Source organism: Pelodiscus sinensis, chromosome 1 (genome assembly GCF_049634645.1).
Source record: "Pelodiscus sinensis isolate JC-2024 chromosome 1, ASM4963464v1, whole genome shotgun sequence".
In the NCBI taxonomy this organism is placed as follows: Eukaryota; Metazoa; Chordata; order Testudines; family Trionychidae; genus Pelodiscus; species Pelodiscus sinensis.
The window spans coordinates 19,314,824-19,333,052 of NC_134711.1; the positions used below are offsets into that span (position 1 = coordinate 19,314,824).

Sequence of the window (18,229 nt, forward strand, 5' to 3'; positions counted from 1 at the left end):
AACATATACTTACACACTAACAACTGGGGCCATATCACTTGCAAGTGACACAGAAGAAAGGTCTGGATGTACTGACTGATCACAGGATGACTATACATCACCAATATGATGCTGCAATGAGAAAGGCTAATGCAATCCTAGAATGTATCAAGCAAGGTGTTTCCATAGATATAGGGAAATGTTATTGCCATTATTTAAGGTAAGCCCTCCTCCAGAATACTGTGTGTAATTCAAGTCCTCAGTGTTAACGAAAAATGAATTCAAACTGGAATACATGCAGAGAAAGGCTACTGGAATGATAAGAGGAAGAGAAAACCTATTTTATAAGAGGAGAGGCAAGGAGTTTTGCTTGTTTAACCTAACCAAATGAAGTCTGAAGGGAGATATGATTGTCCTTTATAAATTCATCAGATGCTTTATAAATTCAAAGATGCTTTGGTTTGATATGAATGGACCTTCCTGAAAAGAAGCTAGATTGATCCATGTGAATAATTGGAATTGTCTGCTCCCCAAGACTTTCTCAAGGAGTTTTGATTGGGTAGAAAGACTTGGTAAGGGATATTCTTGTATTCTATAGGCAAAGTCTATAATTGTGGGCATCAGTAAAGTTTGATTTTTGTTTGTACTTTGAATTACATTTTGTATGTTTGCCTAGACTACACACTTTAAATAAACCTCAATGAATACATTAAATACACATTTCTTAAGCCCCAGAGGGAGTTTTTAAAGCAAGAATCCTCATATCAGATTTTAATAAATGAATTCATCTGTGTGGATCACAAAACAATAAATATGAACCTAGATGTAATCATCACTAAGCAAACACAAATTCTTGTCCTGTACAGAGCATCAAAATTAAAGAATTGCTGTTTTCCTACATGTTTAGTCACTGCAAGTCACTGCATATCTCAGTAAACGCTGACAAACTTACTCAGAAATTTGAAGTCCAGTCATTCTTATATATTTTACTCTCTCAGGCCTGGAAATTTCATATAGAGTATATGAAGTACTTTGCAGCTTTTGTGGTGTAGAAGACTAAGATGTGTGATTTTTGTATAAATGAAAGTGGTATATAGTTTTTGTGCTGTTTGCTTGTGTGTTTATATTTTGATAGTCAGGTGCTAATACAGACAATGGTCATTACATGTATAAAATCATTGTACAGTAAAACTGTACAATTGTCCGGCATCCAGTGGTCCGGCACTCCTGATAGTCTGGCACCAACTAGAACCCAGAAGTGCTCCAGCCAGCTGGACAATTGGTGCTGCTGTGAGCCCCATGGGCACTCATGACTGGGAAAGGGAAGGGGATTATACCCCTGTTACGGGTCTGCTGGGACCTGCACTGTGTCCAGATGGGCAGTGGAGGGTGGCACGGCGAGGGTGAACCCTCCACTGTTTTGCAGGAAGGCGGGGGAAGCCCCGCGCAGCCGCCGGCGACAGGCCAGCTGGGGAAACCCAGCTGCCGGCCTGCAAGCGGCAGCGGAGGAGAGGGGGCGAGAGCTAAGACCCCGAACTTGCACCGTTCCAGCTGTGCTCAGCCCCGCGCCGCCGCCAAGAGTGGGCTCCCCACCCCCCAGACTGCAGTAGTTATCGCCGAGCCGGGGGGATGAGGGGCGGCTCTGCGGGACCAACCCGGCAGCACCCCAGCTGCTCTGCTCTGCCACTTACCCAAGTCCGCCGCCGCTGCTACTGAAACTGACGAGCGGTGGACTTGGGTGAAGGCACAGAAAGAAACCATCCCAATGTGTAGCAAGAGAGGCAAACATGGTAAGAGACTGGATTGACTTACAGGGGAAATCCTTGGTGAACTTAAGCACAAAAAGGAAGCTTACAAAAAGTGGAAACTTTGACGAATGACCAGGGAGGGGTTTAAATGTATAGCTCGAGAATGCCGGGGGGTGACATTAAGCTAGGGGGAGAGGTAGATACGCTTCAGGGCAGAGATAGGGTCCAGAATGACTTAGATAAATTGGAGGATTGGGCCACAAGAACCCTGATGAGGTTCAACAAGGACAAGTGCAGAGTCCTGCACTTGGGACGGAAGAATCCCAAGCATTGTTATAGGCTGAGGACCAATCAGCTAAGTAGTAGTCCTGCAGCAAAGGACCTGGGAGTTACAGTGGATGAGAAGCTGGATATGAGTCAACAGTGTGCCCTTGTAGCCAAGAAGGCTAATGGCATATTAGGTTGCATTAAGAGGAGCATTGCCAGCAGACCCAGAGATGTCATTATTCCCCTTTATTCGGCTTTGGTGAGACCACATCTGGAGTATTGTGTCCAGTTCTGGGCCCCCCATTACAAAAAGGATGTGGACATATTGGAGAGGGTCCAGCGGAGGGCAACCAAAATGATTAGGGAGCTGGAGCATATGACCTATGAGGAGAGGCTGAGGGAGTTGGGTCTGTTTAGTTTGCAGAAGAGAAGAGTGAGGAGGGATTTGATAGCAGCCTTCATCTTCCTGAAGGGAGGTTCCAAAGAGGGTGAAGAAAGGCTTTTCTCAGTAGTGACAGGTAGCAGAACAAGGAGCAATGGTCTCAAGTTGCGGTAGGAGAGGTCTAGCTTGGATATTAGGAAAAACTATTTCACTAGGAGGGTGGTGAAGCACTGGAATGGGTTACCTAGGGATATAGTGGAGCCTCCATCCCTAGAGGTTTTTAAGTCTCGGCTTGACAAAGCCCTGGCTGGGTTGATTTAGTTGGGATTGGTCCTGCCTAGAGCAGGGGGCTGGACTTGATGACCTTCTGAGGTTTTTTCCAGCTCTATGATTCTATGATTAATTGATTGCACAGTAACTCATTGGCAGTGGTATTTACCACTGCTATTCTCCATGGGCAGTGGAACATAACTGCTCTATATTTACCTTTTGTGTAGAGATTAACCCAATCTACAAATCTCACATTGAATAAAAACTTACCTAAAGTCAGGAGAATTTTGGAGATGAATTCTTGGATCAGGTTCACACAATCCTGTATGTCTGTTCAGACTTTTAAAAGGTCTCTGTATAATTATTTATTGGACACCAGCAATACAAATTATGCTGAACAAATATCCACATATGTTCCCTAGCCCAAGGAGCTTGCACTTGATTTCCAGCAAAAATAATGGATGTTCCGGGTTAGAAATTATATTGATCATTTTAGAAAGGCCCAGTGGAAGTCACTGTAACTGAGAGATGTGAAAGACAACAGAAAACGAGACTGTCACAAGTACAATATTTAATATCATCAGGAGGGACAGATTTCCTTTAACCATCACATGAAGATCATCATCTCTGTCTTTACTCAGACATTGGTCTTATTATTGATACTTAGTAATAATTACTGATAATGTTGATGCTACATTTGGACCTAGGTTGTTGGTAACGAGTTTTCTGGATTTACACTGCTGTATCCAATACCAGATTTGTTCAGAGTGACTTTATTGCTTTGTTTAATCACTTGAAGGCTCTTTAGGTCCCAAAAGTGCAGGGAGAGTTTAATTACTAATATCTTTATCGTCAGGAAATATCATGCTGATGTACTACAAATATTAAAATTATTTATGATCTCTTCAAATTTTCCTTTTCTGTATTTGTGCAGACTTTGATATTGTCGTTACCTTTCATTTCCAGGATATTTTCATTAAACATCTGTTTCCTAATTTGATATTTCAGCCAAAGCCCATTTAAATCAGTGCAAAGGGTCCTATAAACTTCAATAAGCTTTGGATCAGGCTTGAATTTCCATAGGGTGAAATCCTGGTACCCTTGAAGTACGGATGTATTTCTATGGAAATACTTCTGTTAACTTAAGTGGAATTAGGATTTTTTCCTTTCAACTGTTTACAAAAATGATTGCTTTCATTAAAAGTGTATGAAGACAAAGAACATTCTAACTTCTTATCACATGTTGTTATTTATATAGTGCTAATAATATGAAATATTGGTATGCCATGTCTAAAAGTTTTAAAAATATTATCTAAAAGTCTTTAGCATTATGTTGCTTTATTCAGATGATGTGCAAGACACTGAAAGGAGTACAATATATCTTCTTTCATTTTTAGCATCCCCGTGGGTTGATAAAAGCCGAACCCCAAACAAGATAGATCTATATGATGTTCGCAGGAGACCATGGTAAGCTTTCTTTGGATGTATGAAGCACATGAAATTGTCAATGTACTACATATTCTCATAAAAAACAAAATTAATAATAAAAATGTGCTAAGCCTACATTAAACCCTCCTCTGATAACTTTTGAGGACTAAAAGTTCTGCTTTTAAAATATTTTCACTTTCTTTGTAAATTCAGTCCACTTCCTATGTACAGAATATATGTGCCATACCATGTTTCTGTGCAGAAGGAATTTTAAAAATGAAGACAGATACCCAAGTGGCATGAAGATAAGATTATTGACAGCAACAAACCAAGCCAAATTAAGATGACAAAAACAAACCATTCTTTTTTCCCGAATGATTAACAAGCATAATCCTTGAGTGGTAGGCTAGTACTATGATCAGCAGAGCACCTTAAATGGCAGTGGACATTGCTGTTTTCTATAGTGATTTTTAGCATTTTTCCATCAGCATACCATCCTATTATTTGCTCACTGCTTATTGTATTCGTATTGTTTGAATATAAAGTCAAACCTGCCTTTGCAACTTCCTCCAAAGAGAGACCTCATCTCATGAGCAACTATTTGCAGAGGCTGTGGAATGTTTCCCTCTATAATTTAACTGTGAAGAAATGGCTTTCCCAGCTCTGAAAACAATGCCACTGCTAGCAGCAGAGCAGAAGTAAAGATGGCAGCGCCATGCTTTTGAAGAGGGGCAACCTCATATAATAATTCCCATAGCTCTTCCCACCTCTTCTTGTACTCTCATTAGAAAAACATCTATGTCTGAGTTGGGCCACTGGAATAATTCACCTATCAATTTATCATTAGAGCATATTTAGCTTTCAAATCCTATTTACTTCTCTCAGTTGTCAACATACAAGAATAGCGAATTCCTACATCCTACTTCCAAATGTTGCTATTGTTACTTGAACTCTGGTTACTTAGAAGGAGAAGCAATAATAGAAAAAGTGACATTGCATGGATATCCTAGTAACCTCCAATTAAAGAGTTCCTTTGGTTCAGTTTGGCATGGTTTTAGAGATGAGAGGCTCTTCAGATCAAATTCAAGAGTGGTGTTTTAAATTTTTTTACTTCCACATCTTTTCATTTGTGTCTTTCAGGTACATTCAAGGAGCTGCGTCTCCAAAAGACATGCTTATTTTGGTTGATGCGTAAGTATTTAAAGACTAGTTAATAATACTGGAGAGATGCAGACATATTTGGCACCTTTTGAACACAATATTGAAAGCGTAGGAGAGATGAGTTTGAAGAAAAAAAAGACCTGTCTTTCTGAAAAAATGGTCTTGATTTTAGGATGATTTTATGTCCATCTAATGTTTTTATATTGTCAACATCTCAGTTACTGAAGTAACCAATTGAAAATAGATCAGATGCATGCTAGAGCTTGCTGCAAAATACAAAAGAAATGACTAGAAGCAGGAGCTGGATTTGTCTGAGAGTTCATTATGGTTTGGAGACCAAAAGGATGAGAACTCATTTATGCTTCATGTATTGTAGTCTAGCTCTCCACGGTTTATCTCAGCCTGTTCAAAAGCCTAAAGTCCAACCCCTTCAGATTGGTCAAAACATTAATCCCGAAACAGTCAAAATAAATATTTAAATGTATGACTTTAAAGAGTTTGAATATAAAGCCAAAATTAAATACCAGGTGACAGGGGCAGATGACTGTTTTGCGGGGCCCCGGGCAGCGTAACCCCGTGGGGCCCCCCCTTTGCCACGGCACATGCGCCATGACGCCATGCGCATGCGCGGTGGCGCCATGGCGCATGCGCGGGGCTTTTTTAAGCGCGAGGCCCGGAGCGGCCGCCCCGTTCGCCCCGCCCTATATCCGCCCCTGCCAGGTGACCTAATGTTGAAGGTAATAGTGCATATTTTAGGGACAGAAGCTATATTGATTTTCCTTTATTCATCCATTACTCAAATGGGGGTTTATATAATAATGTTAAAGAAGATATTGTTATAAAATCCTATGACAATTTTACAGTTTCCATTTCCCAATGTATAAATAAATCTGCCTCTGATTTGGTATTTATATTCAGAGATTTCTTCTTTGCTGTATGAAGAGTAATGGAAGAAATTCATAAAAAAACATTTCTCTGTACCCCGTCAAGTCTTCCTTTGTTAAGTTAACGTCAAGAGTCTGTCTTGAAGTGTTTCACAGATTGCTTTGCACTGAAAAAAAAATCTGTTCTTTGGTTCTTTGCCTCAGTGGGAGAGATTGCATTTGATGCTTTTAAATGCAGTGAAATACTTCCATATTGCAGAAGTGGGATTTATCAGCATTTGCAGTTCCACCCCTTCATCCAAAATTTGAGCTTTGCCCTGAAACAAACAAGCTACAATTTAAATTCCTGAAAACGGAAAGCCTTGACTGAATGTAAGAGAGTAGAAGAATATTTACGGAACATATAATTTGCATGTGATGAATTATCATGGCAATCATCAATTGAAAATGAACAAAAGGACGTGTCAGAATGGGTCAAGTGACAAATTGTTTCTCTGAGCACAAAGTTTTAGCTTAGAGATTAGCCCTGGAACTTAGAGAGAGGACATCAAGTATTGCCATTGCAGAGCAACTAGTAAAGGTGAAATTTGGAGCTAATCTTCAATATGAAAATCTGAGAGTCAGGTTTATAAAATCTAGTTCCAGTATTCAATCATTTTTAAAATTATTTTTCTGTTATATAGGAGTGGGAGTGTTAGTGGCTTGACACTGAAATTGATCCGAACCTCCGTCATTGAGATGCTAGAAACCTTGTCAGATGATGATTTTGTGAATGTAGTCTCCGTGAGTATCAATTCTTTCAGTAACTGGTACTGGCCACAGTGATACAAGGACATTGTTTTTTGGATTACATGCTAAGAGTTTAATACTTGGATTTGTCTTAAACTGGACATGCAGTGCTATCAAGCTAAAATATATGATGCAAATATTTTATTACATATAATGAAAAACACTGAAGTTTTGAAACATGGATTTGAATTCAGAAATGATTAGCTGAGATCAAGGACTGTACAAGGCAGTTTGCTTTTTACCATGATGTAAGAAAGCGTACTTTTATGAAAATTTGGATTTATTAGATCAAAATTCTCTCCTCTGTAATCCACACTGTAATTCTCTATTGCTCACATTTTTTGTTCTGCACATACAAATTCTACTGCAATCATGCATACTTTCCATCTTCAGTAGTGCAAAATATGAGAGATGCTTATTGGAGATATAGTAAGACATATAAGATGAAGTGGGTTGTTTCTCCACTGACTTTCACATTGTGTAGTCATTTATACCTGTGCATAACTGACAAAAATCTCAGCTGGTGTGATTTAGTGCAATACATGGTTCATCATGACAAACAACTGAGAATGTCTTGTCAAAATGGAAAGTAATGGTCTTGGTAAACAGTTAGGGCTTAATTGTCCAGAAAAGTGATAATATAGCTCAGTGACTATCTAGTCTCAGGTGCTTGCCAAAGACCATCTGTAAACAATGGCAGGAGCCACATATCTGGCTTTGATAGTACTACAGTTCAGGGATAGCACCGTCCATCCAGTGAGTCTCGTAAAGGTTGAGGTATTACGAAGTGTGCATCCTGCTACTATGCACTGCAGCTTGCACATTGAACAATTTTGCATGGGCAAGCTACTGGTGTCAACAATTTTCACCTTCCCAGCATCTCACCATTGTTATTCATTTAACCCTTCACCAAAAGTCTCAAGGTGTCACTTTCCTAGGTAGTACTAACAAGCCTGAGAAACTGGTTGTTACACAGGTTTGCATGGGGCCACCTGCACTGGAAATGCTAAGGTCAGGGCAGGTTGCAAAAAGGAGCGTAGATACTCTCCACACAGTTGTGGGTAACACTGAAGTTAAACCCCACAGTCACAAACTATGCTTCTGATCCCCTACCTTGATTTACAAGAAAAAAAACTCTTGTCATATACACAAAATGTTCTTCTGCCCCTAAATGGTGTTCAAATCCATAGATCAGCCTCGTAGCAGTATTGGTGAGTGTGTTGGACTGAAAATCTGGAATACACCCACCGTTTGGGTGGGTCGTGTAGTCCCTTGTTCAGAGTTTTGGTTTGTACAAAAGTTGCTCCAGAGCTAAAGACCAGAACTAAAGACCAAATGGACAAGATGAAGCTGCCTTTTATATTCTTTTGCCACAACACAAAATGCTAAAAGGTCTCAGAGGGGTAGCCATGTTAATCTGTAAATGAAAAAAAGAAAAAATCAACAAATACTCCTGCAGCATCTTAGAGACTAACAAAAAATGTAGACAGCATCATGAACTTTTTGGGCACAACCCACTTCTTCAGATGAATGGAGTTAAGGGGTCCAGGTTGCAAAGTAAAATGCTAAGTTTACACAGCTGCTGTACTTTCTTGTCTATAATACTCCTTAGAGACCTGCCGTCTTTATCTTTCTCTTATCCAAGAACTAAACTGTCTGTAACAGTGCCTTGCATGTGCCGCCGATGCAGGATCATGGGAATAAAGTGATCTGACAAAATCACCAACAGTGAGTGTCATGGCTCCTTCCCCACTCTGACACAATATATGCAGAAGTGGTGGCCAGCAAAAGTACCCCAAAACCTTATCTGCCAGGCTTTGGTATAAAACTTCCTCCCAAAATCTTAACAACCTAGATTTTGGGAATAAAATCTCCGCTGTCACCACCCAAATATGCTAAAGAAATCAGGGAGAGACTACTTGGGAAATCTCACCCCTACAGTACAAACCAGGACACAAAAATTAGCCAATACCAAGTTAACAAAGAGAAAAGAGAAAACTTTTATTTTCACCATAATATTCCTGTTGCAAGTGTAATAACTAGATGGAAAAGTAACAAAATAATATACTCATGGAGAAACTCCATGGGCCTAGAACTTAGTTACAAAGGAAAGCCAAAACATCAGATCCCATTTCCCAAACCATAAAATAACAAAACCTAACGGATTTATCTAAACTTTACCCTACTCACAGAAAGTGAAGAATTGTTTCTTGGAGAGAGAGACATGTCTGTCTCCCTCAGTAGCTGGAGAGAACAACTCCCAGGACAAAGGTGGGAAACCCAAAAATTCCTTTGTCCTAGTTTGAGATTCCTACCTACATTCTTATTGGCTAACTCTACCTGAGTTAGGTATAGTTAACCCCTTGGTCCCCAGGCTGATGGCTAACCCTCATGATCATGACAGTGAGGTACTAGAGCTGGCAGCCATGTGAAGTATGGAAGCCAAGCTAGTGCAGAAGCAAATGACTTGGATTGACCACTTTATAATTAAAAGAATTCACTGCCTGTGAGAGTTCTGTACATTGAATTTGAAAAGCAAGTGGGAAGGTTGGCCATCCCAAACTCCACTATAAGGATTGCAAAAAGTGGAACATACAGCCTGCCAAGCTGGACTTCATGACTCAGGAGGATACAGCCCATGATAGATGAGCTTGGCAGTTTGCTATGAAGGAAGCAGAATGAAAAACTGAATATCATTGTGCCACCTTGGCTGACAGCAGGAGGGAATGTAGACACCAACTTGCTGTGGCATATCTCCTGAGCCCAACTATGGAAACTGATGTCTAGTCATACTCTTACACAAATACGAGTGACAATTATTATGACACCTCATGGTATGGAAAAGGTTAAAGCAGTGAGTTACCAATGTTTGTATTAGATAGAAAATCACTTAGACCACAGAAAATGGAGGACATTCAGAGAGCTGTACCCAATCTAAGTGAACGGCAGCTGAATCTCAGAGGTAGTTCAGTGTTCTTAAATTCAAAGTAATGCACACATTGCAGGAAATATATTGATTTAGTCACACACCTAACAGGGTTTACTTTAACTTCATCAAATCAAGGGAAAAAGTACTTGCATATCATTTTGAACAGCGTAATAAAGACCTCTGCTCAAAGTGTGTCATCATTTAGAAAAGCAAAGACGTTGTTAGTATGAGATGAAAGATATCCCATAATGCCAAATGCCATTATGTAAATCATTGGTATATGAACACTGGAAACATTGAATTCAGCTCTGGTTACCCCAGCTCAGAAAGAGTATTGCAGAAAATGAACATGACTAGGGGATGGGGAAACCCTCACATGAAGACAGATTGAACATATTGGAGGGAGAAGACTCCCCCCCACATGTACTAAGGAAGCAGCTGGTGGCAGGGGGGAGGCAGGTGGGAGCCGGTGCACATGAAGAGATGGCTTGAATTTTCCAGCAGTTACATGGTTACTTAATTAAATGTATTTTTATATCTTTATTCTTAAGTACTCCTGGCTGAATTCTGCGCACACAAAAATTTCTGTGCCAAAAAAATTAAAATGCTGCACACAGAATTTTAAAATTTTGCAAAATTCTGCACATTTGTCAAAATAACATAATACAATAATGTCAGTTTCAATTATGTTAGTAATTTATTTAAAAATATCTGCCAGAAATAATAATATAGACATTAAAAAGTTACAGGAAATGTTATTTTGACAAATAGATTCATCACTAGGCAAATTAATACAGAACTTTGAATAATAATTAATTTAAACTACAATGCAGAAAAATATTTCTCACACCTGTGGGGAATAGTGCAAGGCTTAGGGGGAGTCAGGGGCAGCAGGAGAGGGAAAGAATTGCTGGGCAGGAGCCTAGCAGTGAGCCTGGAGAGTTGTTGGGAAGATGGGTGGGAGAAGATGGAACAAAGGGTTTTTTGGGGAGGCAGAAGGAATTGTTCTGCACTTGGGGAGTCTCCCCCATGCAGATCCTTGCTGACGCCTAATTTCTCCCATTCAGTCAGTCCCCATAAATGCATAATCTCTGTCCATATGTGTCCCTGTGCTCCTCTTCTACCTATCCATGTGTGTCCCAGCACCTGTACCCAAGCCATTCCTATCCCTGTCCAAAAGTGGCTCTGCACCCCCATTTCCATTCAGCCCCTACTCCAGTCAGTCCCTCACTAGTTCTTTTGAATCCTTGTCTTTGACACATATCCACTCCCGCCCCAGAAATCACATGTATCCTGTTCTGTTATCCCATATCCCATGCCTCCTAACCTGGATTTTCAGGCAGGGTGCAGTGAGAACCACAGCTTGTTGTTGATTGCTACTGCGGATCAAGTGTCCACTCTCTGTTCTGACACCACATGGTGGGAGAAAGTTGTAATTGCATCACCTCTCCAGTGGAATGTATTTTCTAGAGAGGAAAAAAAAATATCCTACAGGGCCTATGAATTCTGCACTTGCACAATGATGCATGACTCCCCAGGAATACTTAAAGGAAAATATTCTCCTGATTAAATAAGTGGGCATGTCCTTGACACATGGCTGGCATTAGGATCAGCTCCTGCAGCACCAAGGAAAGTTATTTGCCTATCTCCCACATCATGGCAACGACTTCAGAATTTCTTCAACACTTCATACTCGATAGTCTTTATAGGAAGAAGAACCATGAGGGGCTTCTAGCCAAGTTGTTCCTTCTTGCCCACAAGATATATAAAGAAGGAAAAAGGATGGTTTGTTCTTCTGGAATTGCAGATATGAACAGACAGCTATGAGGCCAGAATAGTGGTGTCAGCTTTGGCATCAGAGGTTTCCACTGCTTAGATCATTTGCCTAGGAGGATGCAGAGTGAAGCAAGAACTGTTGCACCCTGTTGTGCTGTGACATGTGTGTTAGGAATGGCTGAGACAGGCATCATCTGTTATTACTTTTGGATTTAGACCTCCAGGCTCTCACTTAATTGAGGCAAAGAGCTGAGTTATACTTCTTATTCAAGAATGTGTATGGAACGGGGTGATTTCTTTAGTATATTGAACAGGACGCTTGAGAAAATGAGACATGGAGCAAAGGGACACTATCAACCTAACATTCAATGAAGGTACAAACAGCTCTTTGTGTAGATTCTTATGTTAGGAAGTATACTATCTTTTGACTTCATCTTCTATCTTATCTGCTTCATTTTAACTACCCAGTCTTCAAATACTTACTGACTCCCAGCTCTACCTTCCTCTTTTTCCCTTTGATTTTCCATACCCTCTGCTCCCTGACTCCCACTCCCGTCCTTTTTTTCCTTCCCCCCCCCCACCTTCTCTCATATTTATTTTGGGTCTGCACATGCTAAACTCAAAACTCTGGTTATCTAAAGAAGTGGGCTATACCCACGAAAGGTCATAATACCATCCACATCTCAATGCAGAGGTAGAGTTTAACCTAAGAATGGTGGTATAGAAGTTTTGTGGCCTCTGTAGGATAGGAAGTCTGACCAGATGATCACAATTGGCCTTTCTGGCCTTATTTATGAAATTGTATCAATGTAATGGGGGGAGAGTCTTCTATTGAAGGTATTTCTTCATGCTGAAAAAACAAAGATGACTTTTACTCCCTTCTGATGAATCATCGGAAGTTGACCAATTACATCAGGAAGTTCACTTTCCATATGCTGACCTTGGGTTCCATTATTCTTGCCCTTGCTTCTTAAGACTTGTTCTGGACTTCAGACTTTAAATTTGCCTATTTTCAATTTGCAGTTAAACTGACACACCAGAAGGACCTTTAGTTATATGTAGGCAACAGTTGTTCCTTATACAAAGTCTTAGTCTTCAGTCTGTCTCTAGCACCAGGATCATTTGCCATGTGATTGGTAATAATTGTTGTTTTCTACAAGTTGTTTGGCATCCATGTGTATCTCGACGTAGAGGACTGGTATGAATATAATTTTCTAGAAAGTTAATAAAGCTCAGCCTTGTTGTGGTGGGGTTATATTTCCCAAATGTATGTGTATGCAGAGGCAGTAAAATAAAAAACAATATACTGTGATTTCTTTAACTTTCTTTCCTAAATATGTAGATTCAAGAAATATTACAATTTAAAACAGTCTCTTGGACTAACATTGCTTTTCAAGCTCTTGCCTATGATTCAATATGCCAAGTCCTGAACTGCAAAACTGTGTAAAGGCAAAATAGATTATTTGGGGTAGTTTGTTTTTTAGGCTTTTTTTTAAGTGGGGAAACCCTAAAATGCCATAGATTAGCCTAGGGCTTCTTATTTTTTATGATTGAAGTATACAACTTTGAATGTAGGTATATAGAATAGAAACACTGACAGACCCTAAAGCCAATAGACAGCATCTGTGGTGAGTAACTATGTAATAATTTTCAACTTTTATTGACACATTATAACCAGGCTGCAGGGAGAAAGACCTGAAATAACACTGTCAAAAATCTCTTTGAACACCATTTATTGCTTCATCTTTTAGCTGTCAGTCTAGTTAGACTGCTCTTCTAGTAGTAAAGGAGGCAGCTTTAATGGAAGTGGCATTTCCTGTCTTATAATTCTTAATATAGAATTAGAGGGTTTTCTTTGGTTTGAACTGCAGTGGAAAAAAACGTCATACACAGTTGTTTATTAAAGCACAAAAATCTTTTTGGTAATGAAAATGTCGATGCCTGCCAAAGTGAATTGAAATCTCATTGTTTGGTCCTTCTGGATTGTCTCTGATGTCGGGGGAGGGGGGAGCAGATCCTCATCAGGTGTAAATAAGCATGATTTATCGCATTCAGTGGAGCTATGCCAGTTGTTGGAAGCTGATGATGTGATCCCAAGAGCATTTTTTCCTGCTGCTTTAGACAGGAACTTTATAGTCTTACTAGTCTAACAATTCAGTTAGTAATTTTTGGTACCTGTAGGTTATCCAAGGCTGTTTCTGTCTGTCAGACTTGAAAGTTTGTGTTAGGCTGAGAGTGGTTTTAGGTGGAGATAAATGTTCAGACTGAAGTGGTTGCATTATCTCATGCCTTTGCAGTCTATCATATCACTGCTGGGGAAGGAACTGTATAAGTACCTGCTGCTTACTATGGCTCATCTAGGGTGATGACCCACACAGTCAAGTTCCTTGGCTTAAGGCCTTTCCAGACTTTTTCTCTCAGCATTTCTGGCCTGTTTCCCAGTCTTCCTGCCTGATCGCAATGGAGGATCCAATTTGGATCTTGCTTTGATCCAGGACTTCTGTAGTCTACATGCCAACTATCCACCACTAAGAATGAATAGCAAATATGCATGGGAAACTCATGAGGATTCATACATGGAGATTTTGTTTGCATGAAGTATTAGTTGAATAATTTGGAATGAGGAACATTGTTCACTATTAGTATTATTCCCAGACCTAGACATGACCAGAGTGCCTGCTGAAATCTGGTATGGTATGATAATAAGATCTCATCACATCAAAGAGTAAAATACAATTTGAATGCTTTCACAGGAAACGCAGCAGTTTAATTTTAATCTAAAGAATATCAAGATATTTTCTAATCCAGTCAACAGTTGTTTTGTGGTGTATGCTAGTGTTTTGTGACGTCATCGTGGAAATCAAGAATATATTTTTTTTCTTTCTGGCCACTGGTCTTCCACTGGTGTGCTAAAGGAATTTAGTTCCTCCATCTGGCTGCCTCAACATCCACTGGTAGGGTTGCCAACTTTCTCTTTCAGATGCCATTGCTGCAAATGATTGTCCACTCCATGTGGTCATGAAAATTGACAATGTCCTAATGTCCAGGCCACTTCTGTCCATAGGTGGTTGAAGGGGGACACAGAACTCCAAGTAACCTGGGTCCCAGCCCAGGGATCTGATAGTAACAGCTGTTTCTGTTTCTCTTTATCTAAGTTTGCACTGCTGCTCTAATTTCCTCAGGGTATGTCTACACTACCCCGCTAGTTCGAACTAGGAGGGTAATGTAGGCATACCGCACTTGCAAATGAAGCCCGGGATTTGAATTTCCCGGGCTTCATTTGCATAAGACAGGCGCCGCCATTTTTAAATCCCGGCTAGTTCGAACCCCGTGCCGCGCGGCTACACGCGGCACGGAATAGCTAATTCGGATTAGGCTTCCTAATCCAAACTAGCTGTACTCCTCATTCCACGAGGAGTACAGCTAGTTCGGATTAGAAGCCTAATCTGAACTAGCTACTCCGTGCCGCGTGTAGCCGCGCGGCACGGGGTTCGAACTACCCGGGATTTAAAAATGGCGGCGCCTGTCTTATGCAAATGAAGCCTGGGAAATTCAAATCCCGGGCTTCATTTGCAAGTGCGGTATGCCTACATTACCCTCCTAGTTCGAATTAGGAGGATAGTATAGACATACCCTCAGTTACTTCCCACACCATTTTCACCCTTACCTCAGGACATGTCCTAATGTTCAAGGCTTCTGGCAGCACTATTGTACCTCATATATAGTCATGCAGTTCCCTCAGACAGTCACACACCATCCATATTCCTTCAGCTCTGACAAAGTACTGATCTTGCTCTGGCCCTGCATCGCATAAGATACTAGCCTGCTGGGCTCTGATTGTGTTTCCCAAACAGCCAGTCCAGGCAGTTTAGAGGACCTCTCTATTTCCTGTTTTTTGGGCAGGATGTGGCAGTGCCACAAGGCCACCAGAAGGGGCCTCAGGTCCTAGACCATCCTCTCACAAGCATTCATGCTCATGGAAAGTCAATGTCCACAAATCCGAATATAAAAGAATATGGCATATTTTAAATATTTTATGCACTGCAATTTGGAAAGTAGTGGTTTGTGTATAAATTTACACTATTTTAAATAGTCTATATCCTTTCAGTATCAAAATTAAGCTTTTATAAACTATATTTTAAGTGTTTAAAACACCATTCTGGATTGCAATTGTAAGGTAAGATTAGATTTCAACGATGACATTTTCCTTTGTATGACAAGAAAATGGGATGTGTATGCAACAAATAGGAAACCAAGTTTGAAATGGTTTTACTGCCCCAAGGATTTCTTCAGGCAATGGAATTAAAAATAGAACAAATTTAGTTCAGTCATATTTTGCTCTTAATGTTGTTTTTATTTTTATCGTATTTTTCCGTTCTTTCATTTTTCCACAGCCCAGCCAAAATCTCAAAGTGAAGTAAAAAACCAACAGCATTGAACTAAATACATATGTATAAATGTAAAGCAACAAAGAATTCTGTGACATCTTAAAGAATAGGAGATTTATCTGAGCATAAGCTTTCATCTAACTGTTTTTTACACACAAAAGCTTATGGCCAAATAAATCTGTTAAGGCTATGTATGTCTACACTGCCCCCATTTTGTGCAAAAAATATGCAAATGAATCAAAGCATGGAATATCATCGTGCCTCATTTGCATAATTAATGAGCCAGCTGACTAATACTGTGCCATTCAGTAGAGAAGAGCATCTTCAATCAGTGGGGAAATCCCTATCTGGGAAATGTTTGCCTCCCAGACAGACAGGAAATACAGCACGTATTGTTGCAGGTGAACTCCGGGCCAGTGTTCCAACCGCCATGCTCTCCTAGTTTCTTGGACAGACCACCTAAACTATGCTTTCTTGCTATTCCGTTGTTTTCTCATGTATAGCAGAGGGTTTGACAGGACAGACCACAGGTCTCTTCAATGTCTTCCTTACAGCCAGTCAGCCCTGGGCGCCATTTCGGGATGGTAAGAGGGCAGCAGCCATGCGCTCCGGGACGCAGCTAGCTTTTCACCCTGTTCCGTGGACGCTAAGACACCGAGGGGAAAGTGTTTGCATTCCATGCATTCCTCTCACACCTCAATGGTGAGCTACCTTCACTAGCCAGGTGTGAGCGGCAGGCACAGAATGCAAGCACTTTCCCCTCACTCCCTTGGCATCCAAGGAATGGGATGAAAAGCAAGCCGCGTCCCAGAGCGCATGGCTGCTGCCCCCCGCCCTTCTGAAATAATACCCTTGCAGTCAGCATTTATGCTTTTCAGCTCTCTTGACTGAAAAGAAAGGCAAGATCAAGCATCCCAACATGGAAACTCTTCACCTCACATCTTGGCATTTGAATGGTCATCAGATCTAAAATGTTCCTGTTCCCAAAATGCTCAATCTGTCCTTACTAACAGTGGGTAGGAATGACAAGGTATACATTTGCCAGATGGAAGCACTTCTCCGTAATCTGGATCCAGCATCTTTATTTCTTGAGTCAGTGGGTATCTGCATTATCTTAGATTACCTTTCCATCTTCAAGAAGTTGGGCCTTTTTCCTAGCTCAATACAGGTTTGTCTAGAACAATGGTTCCCAACCTTTTTGAGTTTATGGGCCCCGTCTCAATCTATTAAAATTTCATGGAGCTCCCCCCCTCCCCCGGGGTAGGGGAAAAAAGAAAAAAGGAAAAAACAAAAGGAGAAGGAAAAGAAAAGAGAGAGTAAGATTCGGGCCCACCACAATGGGCCCGATCCAAACAGTTAAACCTTCCCATGGACCCATGCAGTACTGTCATGGACCACCAGGGGTCCACAGATCACAGTATGGGAACCACTGGCCTAGAAGTAGTCAGCACATGGCACCCTCCATCACAAAGGTGTTTTGTCTTTAATCACACAGTCACCTCCAGGTTCTTATGGGGTTTATAATTAGACTTTTCCACCAGTACTAAAATCACTGTCTCTCTGGGACCTTCATTTAAAGATTTGAACACACAGTAAAACACCCTTTGAACTCCTGGCTACCTATCTATGACGGTTACCTTCCTCATTACCATCACTTTGGCCAGACAGATATTTGAGCTAGAGGCCCACCCTGCAGCCACCTCTTTCAATATACTTCATACCAACAAGGTCTCACTAGGATCACTGCCTTATATTCACCATATTTGTCGTGGTGTCAGATTTCTGAAGTTCCATCCTGCCAGCATAGGAAGAATGATTCATTCCCTTGATATGAGACGAGTTTTGGCCTTTTACCTAGAGAGAGCAAATCACAACAGTCACCTAGAATAATCCTGGCCATAGCAGAATGAGTCTGAGGATCTCCAGGATGTAGCTTCATCTTACTTTATCAGTACACACTTTCATCCTCCATAGGCATATGTGCTTTCTCTACAAGACCAGAAAACCTCAGTGGCATCATTCCAAGCAGTATCTCTGCTTGACATTTGAAAGGCAGAAACATGGAGCAAGCAGCCATGTATGTACATATCCTTGCACTCGCCTCATATCTGAATACTGCATATCAATCACTGACAGTGATTTAGGGAAACTGGGACTCAAAGCAGAAATTTTACATGAAATGTCTGATCTCAGGTGCATGGAATACTCACGGCAAAATATAAATAGGG

General features: G+C 40.7%; 1 protein-coding gene across 2 annotated transcripts in view; it reads left to right on the forward strand.

The window, feature by feature from the left end:
• CACNA2D1 (calcium voltage-gated channel auxiliary subunit alpha2delta 1) overlaps positions 1–18,229 on the forward strand; it is a 642,840-nt gene that overhangs the window by 463,625 nt on the left and 160,986 nt on the right. For both annotated transcript variants that reach the window (XM_006117144.4, XM_075926367.1), the window contains exons 8-10: positions 4,044–4,113; positions 5,215–5,265; positions 6,803–6,902. In XM_006117144.4, the coding sequence (XP_006117206.1) occupies positions 4,044–4,113; positions 5,215–5,265; positions 6,803–6,902 (221 nt within the window). The remainder of the gene's footprint in view (positions 1–4,043; positions 4,114–5,214; positions 5,266–6,802; positions 6,903–18,229) is intronic.